Source organism: Solea senegalensis, linkage group LG1 (genome assembly GCF_019176455.1).
Source record: "Solea senegalensis isolate Sse05_10M linkage group LG1, IFAPA_SoseM_1, whole genome shotgun sequence".
In the NCBI taxonomy this organism is placed as follows: domain Eukaryota; kingdom Metazoa; phylum Chordata; class Actinopteri; order Pleuronectiformes; family Soleidae; genus Solea; species Solea senegalensis.
The window spans coordinates 39,304,257-39,315,570 of record NC_058021.1 but is presented as its reverse complement, the minus strand read 5'-3'; the positions used below and the strand labels follow the sequence as shown (position 1 = coordinate 39,315,570).

The 11,314-nt window shown below is 39.0% G+C and overlaps 1 protein-coding gene across 2 annotated transcripts; it reads left to right on the top strand.

Moving 5' to 3' along the window:
- Positions 1-606: 606 nt before the first annotated feature.
- On the top strand, positions 607-7,772 carry LOC122774754 (leukocyte elastase inhibitor-like). Of its 2 annotated transcripts, none has more exons than XM_044034262.1 (10): positions 607-770; positions 1,240-1,430; positions 3,651-3,800; positions 4,251-4,412; positions 4,914-5,031; positions 5,890-6,032; positions 6,410-6,487; positions 6,711-6,800; positions 6,884-7,064; positions 7,159-7,772. In XM_044034262.1, exons 2-10 carry the CDS (start codon positions 1,245-1,247, stop codon positions 7,383-7,385), a joined length of 1,335 nt encoding a protein of 444 aa, XP_043890197.1. In that variant the 5' UTR covers positions 607-770; positions 1,240-1,244; the 3' UTR covers positions 7,386-7,772. The 2 variants fall into 2 exon arrangements, with proteins under 2 accessions (XP_043890197.1, XP_043890205.1); XM_044034270.1 differs by having other exon boundaries at positions 608-770; positions 4,272-4,412.
- Positions 7,773-11,314: the final 3,542 nt, after the last annotated feature.

The window sequence follows — 11,314 nt, the reverse complement described above, 5'->3', positions numbered from 1 at the left end:
TTATAATCTGTTATCTTGTGGTAACAAATAATAACACCAGGAGGCAATCTGACGAAAAACAGACAATACAACGAATAATTAAGACTTCAAATCGTAATTTATTGTATGTGAATAACTACTTGTGCCATTTAAGGGATTCAGATTCTGTATAAATCTATAGTTTATTACAGTGGTAAGCATGGCTTTAACCCAGAGAAGGAGGTGAGTGAGGTAAACCTATAAACTGGTTGCTCAAACCCTGCACTTTCTCATTGTTCAACCGCAGAGCCACCGGTGCTGAGGGGTGTGTGCTTAAAAGTGCTTCACATTTTGCAATTCATATGTCATCATATCTCATGTGTCTAAACTGATGTTTAGACTGCTGCTCAAATCAAGCAATGCATCCATTGATGTATGTGTCTGTTCATACATACTTGTATACATTCACACTCATATTGTACTTGTTCAGGGACGAACATGAAACAAATCCTTACTAAATACATTGGCAGAAGACATGTACCCAAACCCTCATAATCATGGGTGTGCCACTGAGCGATGGGTGTGCCACTGAGCGATGGGTGTGATCGTTCAGCATATTCACAAGTTGAAGCCACCTTCTTCAGCCTGGGAGTGTCAGCCTGCAACATATTAAAGCCTTGAGTCAAACAGAATCATTTCTTCTGTAACCAAAAGCTTGTGTGGATAATTTGCTGACGTGACAAGGAGTGTTTGTGAGCAAGTACAGCACTTTGCCTTATTGTTGCTCCTTTTCCACAAGAAAAACAGCAGTGGTAAGTCAGACTTCAAGCAACTATTGTGATGAAGAGGAGTATAAAGTGTGGCAGAGGGCGCATGGATTTTAAAATAGTTAGTTGTTGACAAATGGAACTCGAATGCCAAAGACAACAGTATGACTTAAGCTTCTCTGACACACTTTAGCAGTCTTGTAAAATGCTTATGAAATGTGAAATAAAAAACATTCTCATGTTCTCATGTCACATGCAGGATGTCCACACTTCTGTGTGCTTTGTGTTTATGATCATCAAATACAGTAGCCATGCAGCACAAAACCTGAATTCCTTTTTAAAAAACATTACATCCCATGCATTTCACTTGAATAGATTTGTAAAAGCTGCAATAAGCTGCTGTCAAAGCTGCAATATACATACAGTATACATTATTAGGTGTACAAAAATTTGACAAATTCTGTGTGGAGTGCAACTTCACAATTAATGCCCTGCTGTCTTTTCTCTGTATCAGTCACAATGGCATCACCGTCACCAGCAGTCTCTTTGCCCAAGGCCAACACCACCTTCTGTCTGGATCTGCTCAAACAGCTGAGTGACGAAGACAAGACGGCAAATATCTTCTTCTCTCCTTTTAGCATCTCCTCAGCTCTGGCTATGGTGATGCTGGGAGCCGGAGGCAACACAGCCTCACAGATATCAGAGGTACACACACACACACACTACTTGGGCCACTGCACTGACCTTTAACCCTAACCATAATCTTAACCTAAGCACACTTTAAATCTTAGCTGTAACCAGTTCTTCAGAAACCAAGGTCAGCATTGATGCCAGAAAAAGGTCCTAAAGAGGTAAAAAATACAAATATACACACATAGAACAAGAGAGAAAAGTGTCATGCTACTGTAGTTATTTGGATTAAATTGGCCTGCATTGAACTGCTATTGCAAGTTGGCGGATCTGGTTCATGACTTGACTGGTATTTTGGCACATTATCACTACATCAAGAGCAAAAGAGAAGGGTGTGAACTCAGGTTTCAAGCTCTGTCATGCTCACAGGGGACTGGCTGTATAATAATGACAGAAGGACTTTATCAAACTCAAAAAAGTACACACAGAGAAGAATATCACACAGTAGTGCCTCATATCAGTCTGTGTTGCTGTGTAGTTTGGTTGAAATTTGAATCTTAATGACAGTGTGGAAATCTAAGCAGAGGTTTGAGTGATTTATCTAGTTCACATAAGATAATATAAAGAAGACAGTGGACATATGTAAGGTAATAGTTGAATGGTGTACTTGAACTGAGTCAGTTTTTAGCATGAAATCTGAATTTCAGAGAAACCAAAGCAGCCAAATTAAAAGTGGGAGTGATATTTTTTTGTCATGACTAAATTTCAGTTCTGTGTTGATACAATAGTGTTTGATACAACATACTTTTATAGTTTAAATGTAGTCATTTTATTTATTTGGACAACACTGCCAACGCCATACGCTGGTATGGATTGTTACATGTTGCTTAGGAGACACAGTCACTTCAGCAGATGTTAGCCAAAGCACAGGCTTTGCAGTTTCAGTGGGAGTGGTAGTGAAAGTTTTTAACATAGGTGTTGACAGCCTCTGATTAAACCTCTGTGGAATTTAACTCGCAAGTGATTCTTACTTTGTGTGTAATCTCACGGTAGAGTCGTCGGGGTGAGGATCCGTTTTCACGCATGCCTTGGCTTGTACCGGAGATACTGTATTAACATGACGGTATTCTTTTCCCTACTGTAGGTAGTTAACCGAGATGACTGTTACAAATCTATTAATCTCTCCCCCACACACACATTTAATTCTTATTCATTCTTAACCCATAAGCAGCATTTTAAGGTGTGACCTCTTATACGGGATAAGTGTCTTGCCCACGGACACATTGGCAAGTATTCAGTATCATGTCAACAGATAAACAGCTGATACTTATTCATACTCATTCTCATACTAAGAACTCATCAACTGTTCTTTCGGACATTTTTGGACTGTGGGAGGAAACAGAGAACATGCAAACTCCATAGAGAAAGGCCCTCAGTCAGTCGAACTGGGATCCGAACTTTCTTGCAGTGAGGCAACATTGCTAGCCACCGCTGCACTGTGTGGCCTAACTGCAAACATAATTTATAAAATTGACATCATGTGCTACTGACTTCCACTCAAATTGAGTGGTGTTTTGGTGACTAGTAGAGTTGCCCACTAGTGGATATTCCATTTATTCTCATTTCCTGATTGATTTCAGAAGGGACTCAGAAAAACATGTTCCTTTTTTTTTTTTAAGAGTCTATGGTCACATGTTAAAATGCTGCCTATGGGTTAAGAATGAATAAAAATTAAATGTAAATGGTTGTGAATGCTGAGTGATAGAAAAATGTGCATAGGTGTGAGTAAATGGATGAACGGCAAAAACGGCTGTGTAAAGCAGCGTCATCAAGACTAGAAAAGTGTAACATAAATACAGACCATTTACTTTTAGAGAGTCAACAATTGACAGTGATGAGAAACAGCTTTGTCTGTCGCAACGCTACAAAGTCTCTTGGTATTATTTATGAAAATTAGAGCTGTATATAATACTCTCCATTTCTTAAATGAATGTTTTTCAATTGTGTACTTATATTTTTAAACTACAACAACGTTCAAACTATCAAAGCTTTGAAAACATCTCAAGGGAAATATTCAATAAGATACAGTAGATCACAAAAGATACTTGCACTGACACAAAATTAAACTCAAAAATCCAATGACTAAATATTCCATTACAAAATTTAGATTTCTGTGAATTATTTTGTTTTGTATTTAAGTTATACTTTCTGTGTTTTTTGTTTCTGTGTTGGGTTTCCACCTTACCTTTTTTCTTAGCAGACAAAAAGTGATATCATTTCCTTTTGCTCCGGTAGGTTCTCTGCTTCATGGAGAAACAGCAGCCGCCGCCGCCGGGAGAAATTGTCAGTGAGAAGCCGTCAGCGATGCAGTCACAGATGAACACGCGTCTTCAGATGCAGACGCAAATACAGCAAAGCACCAGACTGCCAAAGTATCTGCTTGAGGTGATGATGGTGATGAGGAGAGTTTGAGGAGCAAATTTCACATTTGTTCTCTGCTATTGTCCAGTGAATTCTTACTGCATTAAAAGCAGACATGCTACATTTTTAGGAGGACAGTTTATAACAATATGAAGGTTGGTAACTGTGTATGGAAATGTTTTTAAAAAAAATATATTTTCATGTTTTTGGCTTTTTATCTTTGCCTTTTCTATATTCTCCCCTGGTTATTGGTCGGTCTCATAAAGAGGAATTTAAATAATGAAAACTTCAGGATGTTGTAGAGAATCAAAAATAATCCAGTTTCAGTATCATTCATTTTAAGGGAAACTTATGCAGCACCAGGTCCACTAATGATTGTCATGATTTAACAGGAGGTCTGTGATCCATGTTCACTTAAAAGACATGTTTGTCTTTCACCTGTTATTGCCTTAAGTGTGTCGATGTAACACGCAGGTCTTCTCTGGCTGTTCGCAGTGCCTGAAAAATCGGGACAGTGAGGACGACGTCCACGCCAAATTCAGCAAACTGCTGGAAACGCTCAACAATCCAGATGTGCCGTACAACCTCAGTGTTGCCAACAGACTGTACGGGGAGCAGACATTCCAGTTTCTTGAGGTGTGTGTGTGTGTGTGTGTGTGTGTATGCCAGTAAATTATTTAGGAAGGGTGTGTATCGCAATCATGCAGTTTGGTGTTTGGGCATTGCAACATGACCTAAAGTTTCCCAGATGGTCTGCTCCTCCTTACTTACTCAAAGTCTCCTTTTTTCTTTTTTTTTCAATGCTTCAACAGAAATCATCCCATATTAGTCAAGGATATCCAAACTTTGTCAACAAAAATATGTTCCCATGATCACTTGAATGACACATCACTGTTGGAGTCAGATTATATCTGTGCTTATGATACAATCTCTTCATGACCCCTCATTTTTAAAATCTGGTTGAAGATCTATCTCCTACTCACATGACAAAATTGTACTTTTTGCAATGGGAATTACTGATGGATTTCCTAACAAAACATTTTTCCCTTTCCTGCAATTTTATATATAGTTTTTCCATGATTACTGCCTTTATTCTGAAAAATGTGAGAATTCAAAACTTGCTGTTTATGATTCCAGGGTTTTTTAGCAGGAACCAAAAAGCACTATAATGCAGAGCTAGAGTCTTTGGACTTTAATTCCAATGCGGAGGAGGCCAGGGTCAAAATCAACAGCTGGGTGGAGAAAAAAACTCAAGGTAGGTGTTGGGACATGACGATTCAATTCAATAAAAATCAAATATACTCACTATAACTCCCTTACTGCTATAATTATAATTATATAATGATATATATAATTCAGATTTCGTATAAATGTCCAGGTTTATAACCACAGACATTTGAATCATTTGTGAACTTTACCAGCTTATGGATCTTAACAAGAACATAATCTAATTGACCCGAAGTTGAGCCTGTGTTGGTCCCGCGATAGACACGTTTTTTTTTGTGTAATCTGCAGCCAAAATGTATGGATGAGTTTGTATTGCATATGAAGGTTTTCTTTTGTAGACCTTTAACTACAACTTTTAAGGCACACCCTATGAGTATTTCTACATTGTCTACATGTGAGTCATGAGTTTACAACTTAAAGAGAGTTAGCCCCTTAAATAACATGAGATGTATCCCAGCATGAATCTACCTTATGTCTCCATGGTCTCAGACAAAAAAGCATAATGGTAACAGGAGTCTGGCACAATCTCATGGAAAAACTGGAGACTTGCTCTTAAGTGAACACATTTGTGTAATTTAAAGTTATTTCCATAATGTTGGTTGTGTTTTCTTTTGTTCCTTTTGAATTTTGTCTCCCCTTGTTTTAATTACCTCTCAAGTGATGATGTTGATTAGATGAATGTAGATTATTAGGTCCACACTGTCCAAATCCCCCTTGTTGCAAGGGGGTCAGGGGTCAACAAGTGACAATTACAAAATACTGTAGGAATAGACTAAGCAATTCAATGAAACAGAAAAAGCAATACACAAAATATAGAACAGGAACATTCAAATAATTAAAATTACTGTAAAATATGTTAGTTATAATGGTGATGACTGTTCACCAGATAAAATCAAGGACCTGCTGGCGAGTGGTGTGGTGGACAGTGCGACCGTTCTGGTGCTGGTCAATGCCATTTACTTCAAAGGAAACTGGGACCAACAGTTCGAGGAGGACTCTACTATTGATGCTGACTTCAGACTAAACAAGGTAACAATGGAAGGGGACACACAGTAAATATTGTCCCTGTTATTTACCCCAACCTGTTAGAAATTAGATCTGACAGTGAGGATTTAATAAATACATACAAGAGAGTGTAAACATCTGCTTTTCTCATGAAATCCACAAGCTCAACAGCAATATATGAACAAATTGAAATTACTACTACAAAATAATGGTGATGTACACATCAATAAGTACAATCCATTATAGTAGTATATTATTCTTCAGAGTTTAATTCTTCACAATAAGGACTATAAGTATTTTTACTGTAGTTTGTGTCTTGTGTTATTTATGTCATACTGTTGGAATGTTATACTAGAAGCCAAGTATAATTTAGTTTAAATGTGTTTTTCTCTTGTCTCCAGAATGATACTAAGCCAGTGAAAATGATGCGCCAGAAGAGTAAATTTTCCTTTGCCACCATCCCTGAGGCCAATTGCAAAGTAATTTCCGTGTTTATGGGTCTGACCCTATCTGTTTGTCTGCCATCGTCATACTTTTTTGTTAAGTCTACTGAAGTAATTGTTGGTTTCATATAAATATGGAGCAGATTTACCATCATCTAAAGAACACATGGTTTCATTGAATTCACATCCAGATTGATGCTTCAGTTGAAGTAGATAATCTGTAAATGACATGCAACTAAAATGGAATGTGCTGGGACAGATTCTCGAGATGCCCTACGAGGGGAAGGACCTAAGCATGCTCATCCTCTTGCCCAATGACATAGAGGATGATACAACAGGTCTGGAGAAGGTATGACATGACTACACACACTCTCACACAAAACAAATCCGCACTTTCAAATCGAGGGATAATTGATATTTTGTGCGCCACAGCTGGAGAAGGAGCTCACCTACGAGAAGTTTGTGGAGTGGACTCGTCCAGATTTAATGGGTCAAACTGAGATTGAGGTGAGGCTGCCACGATTCAAGATGGAGGAGACATATGACATGAACGACGTCCTGAAGAGCATGGGCATGGTCGATGCTTTTGATCTTACCAAGAGTGACTTCTCTGGTGAGGCGTGCATTATATTACATTGCAGGCATGCCTATAGTGACAAGTGAAGTGTTGCATTTGTGTAAAACGTGTCCCCTGGTTCTGCTGACAGGAATGTCTCCAGCAACTAACTTGGTGCTGTCAAAAGTCGTCCACAAGGCCTTTGTGGAGGTAAATGAAGAGGGAACTGAGGCTGCGGCTGCCACTGCTGCCGTCATTTCGGAGCGCTTCATAATGATTCCTGAGGTGTTCATTGCAGACCACCCCTTCCTCTTCTTTATTCGACATAACACCGAAAAGAGTGTCCTGTTTGCGGGTCGATTCTGTTCCCCAGTGTGAGCCTCAATGGAGGGTTAGATCTCATCTACGCTCAGGGTTTTCAGGGTTTATAATCACTGCACTGGAAGGAGTCCACGCCTTATGCACCGCTCTAGCTTTAAAGCAACATTACCCCAGGAAAATCCTCAAATTGGAATGTGTCTCTGCACAGCGAACCTTCACTTTTACATCTGGAACTACCAAAAAGGAAGAGTTGCGGTGTCTGTTGCTTGCAGATGTGCTTGAGCTGAATCCCAGACGTCAATGATTTTTTGAAATAGCCTTTAATTTGCTTGTAGATGAGTAGGAAAAATCACTGTCCTTATGCTGAAACAGGTTGCAATTTCACATCATAGTAAGTCATTAATTCAAACTGGGGCAAAAATGCAAATAAAGATAAACACCGTGTGCCATGTTTTCCTGTTTTATTCTTTTAAAGTTCCTGATGCTTATGATCCTTAAAATGTGTGCCTTGCACTATAACCAGGAGGCCAGAAGAGGGAGCTGCTGCTTATGAGACTGTCACAGTCCGCTCTGTGTCTAGTGTCCCCCACTGTGAAGCAGGACACAGCTTCAGAACAGGTGGTCAAATCCAGATCACTACAAGTGTCTGCAACAGCCTCAATTTGTCTCTTGTTCACTTTTGAGAAAGAATTGTGACTTTTACAGGTCTTTTGTCTTGTGTCACACACACATACACACAAAGTTTTAGACCTATACTGTAGATAGACGCTTAACTGGGTTCATGTTACAACATCTCTCCCCACGCCACAGATAAAGTTCCACAATGTAACAAGTTTCAGGAGGGAGGGCAAAGGTGGGGCTCAAAGAAAAAAATGTTCCTCTTCTCTTGTTCTCACTATGACACTGACACTCACACCTGGACAGAGAACAGATGATAGGTATATGGAGTTTGCTGCAGTTTTTAAAACTAGTGCAGTAAACGTTCAATATGTGCCCGTTTTGTTTTTTTTACCATTCTGTCTTTCTTATCCAAATCAAAATCTGCACACGCTGGTTCCCATAATAAGTAACCTGCCAGGTTTGAAGCCTGCCACATGACTTGTTGAACAATTACGCGATTAACAGAAAGACAGACAGATGTTTCTTACATTTATAGACAGATGAGCAACAGCGTCCCTTTGTCAGATCCATTCATTGCCGGTCACTGTCCACATGTCTCCTCAGAGACCTAAAAAAGGTCCACTGCTCTTTAACACATCACACAGGTTACACTATGTGTCTCTCATATAAAATATGGACAAAGCCACCTTTCCATTCACCTGCAAGGCATGAACGGATGAGTTGAGCTCTGCAAAAAAGGTGAAAGGGTATTATTTTATATTAGGTTGCATTAACGCCAAGGAGATTCATTTCCATGAAACATTGCCTACGGACAAATCAACCTCTGGCTCTTCAAATGACACACAAGGCAAGTTAATCCATTTTACTCATGAATGTAACGTCATGGTGACCCGTAATTATAAAAACAAGCTGATTTTCAGGGGTGAGTGGGCTTATATGCTATATGCGCTGTGCAAATGTGTTGAATGTGCCTTGAATGCTCAAGAGAGGTGGAAGGACATGGATGAATGTTTGACTAACTCCAAAAACCACAGCTGTTGACTCGACACATGGACGTATCCTCAGGGAGAGAGGCGTGCCTCTCTGCCAGAACCTGTCCTGCTACTGTATCATATAACACAAAACTTGAAATTGAATATAAAACGGATGAGGTGAAGGCATAATATGAATGGTTGTTCACAGAAAGGTGAGCCTTTGATCATTTTGACTCTGAAACTGTGTATTGCAATAGCTCCGACAAGGGACTCCACACAGGTCGGTATACATGCAGAGAAACAGTTCAATAAAGCACAGGTGCCCAAAAGCTAACAGATAAAGGGCTTAAATCCTAAATAACAAAACTATCACTAAGACAAACTGCTCAAACTCCACCTGAGAAAAAACATAAAACACTCAGGCACTGACTAACTACAACATGCAGCTTAAATACACAAGGAAGGAGGGTTATAACAAAACACAGGTGTGACTAATTAGGGTGGGGCAGAGGATCAGCACACCTGGTGAAGACACAGTAGGGAAGGAAGTGAAGTGAAATGCAGTATGAATTACAAAATAAAACAGGAAATAACATGAAAAAATGTAGAAGTGAAATGCACCACCATCTCTTAAAAATGAAAATGAAAATACCTAAACACTGTAGATCACAGGCAATACTTTGTGGATAATTTATGTTTGTACAGCACTTTTGGTACAGGAAGATAGCCATTCTTATACAATATAATACTTAGTTTGACTGGTTAATTAAACGAAACCCTGACAGAACCTGTGCACTATAAGGAAAACGTCTTTAGTCAATACAATAATGAGACATTCTGTACTTGTAAAAGACATGTAGGCTACAAGGAAGTAGGCACATTGTGTAAAACAAGAACAGTCAGTGGCAATTTTCCAAAAAGCACTCGTGTAAGAATGGGGGAGGTGAATGTGAGCCAATGTCAGTATCGGGTTTTACATGCACAGTCAAGTTGAAGTTTGTTATGAGCCGAGTCACGGTGTGGCTAAAATAGATCATGAGAAAAACAGTGCATATTTTAGGCATATGAAGACCAGTTTTACAGTCAATAGTTTAGCAAAGTTATGTGCATTTTACAGTGTAATTTAACCAGTGGTAGAGGCACAAGGACACCGCCCCACCTTAAGAAGAATGAAACGTTCATTGACTGTGAAAACAAATTTAGGATGTCTATACATGTATGAAACACTTAGTAATGAAAATCTGCATACAAATGTAGATTCTATGTTTTCTAAAGTTGCTGAGAGTTGATATACTGTAGTTCCTGAAAATCCACTGCTCACCCCTCCCTTTCCCAAGTGTTTTAGCGAACTAAAGTGGCCTCATACACCTAAAATTAGGTCATTCTTTGTTTGCATAGTAAGCTTCTGCTTCAAAATGCAAAATGCACAGTCTGGCTGGTTTGTTCATTGAAGCTGCTGAAGACAAATGGCAAGATGAAGGCCCTTGCCTAATGTAGTAATATGCAAAATTATTATTTTAGGGCTATAAAAACCATTGTACATTGTAATACAATTACACACATACAATGTTAATGGGTATTTTACATTTCTCCCTATAAACCAGCCTAAATGTAACACACTGGACCTTTAAATAATGAAAACACATCAATTTGAATACACAAAAAAAACTCAACCGTAACCTCAACCTCTGGTTCTTTGAGGACAAAGTAACAAGTTACAAATATCCTCTTTACTTTTTCTTTCTTCGCCATGTATCAAAGACAAGAATCCACAAAAAGTTTGATGTTGTCATGTTGTTCTAATCAACAGACAGGTCTTATAGATTCTGGACATTAGATTGGCCTACACATGGCACAGTGTGTCTCTCAAACTATTCTGTGTTTGTCAACAGAGTCTGAAAACCCAGCACTGTCAGGACGATGTCCATGCAAATTTCTAAGCGACCTCAAAAAGCCAGATACTGACTTTGCCCTCAGTGTTGCCAACAGGCAACATTTACAATTATTTACAATTTTAAATACTGTTATATAGAACTGAATAGAGAGAGGGGCTGGTGTGACTCAAGAGGCTCAGACTGGAATCTTCAAGGTTTAAGTATTTCTGAGATTCACTACATCTGGCAACAGCCAGTGGACAGAGGTATTACTTTATTGGTTGTCTACCAGCAACAATGTGAACGCGATGTCTCAGGAATCTCAGAGAATCCTTTCAAATTGGGTCCAAATATTTACTTGGACTTACAGATGAAAAGACTTTTCAGAGGTCAACGGTCCAAGTCTGTTTATTTTCTGTTATCATAGTAGCATGATCATAACTTTAAGAGTAAAAATAGACAGAATCAGTCATCATTGCGTAATTGCATAATTGCGGGGAAGTTGACTGCCCCTCTG

Excerpts from the sequence above, each read along its gene's own strand:
- LOC122774754 (XM_044034262.1), top strand. The coding sequence starts at position 1,245 with ATGGCATCACCGTCACCAGCAGTCTCTTTGCCCAAGGCCAACACCACC. Across the intron at positions 6,033-6,409 it reads CTGACTTCAGACTAAACAAG|AATGATACTAAGCCAGTGAA; the intron begins GTAACAATGGAA and ends TCTTGTCTCCAG. Across the intron at positions 6,488-6,710 it reads TCCCTGAGGCCAATTGCAAA|ATTCTCGAGATGCCCTACGA; the intron begins GTAATTTCCGTG and ends GTGCTGGGACAG.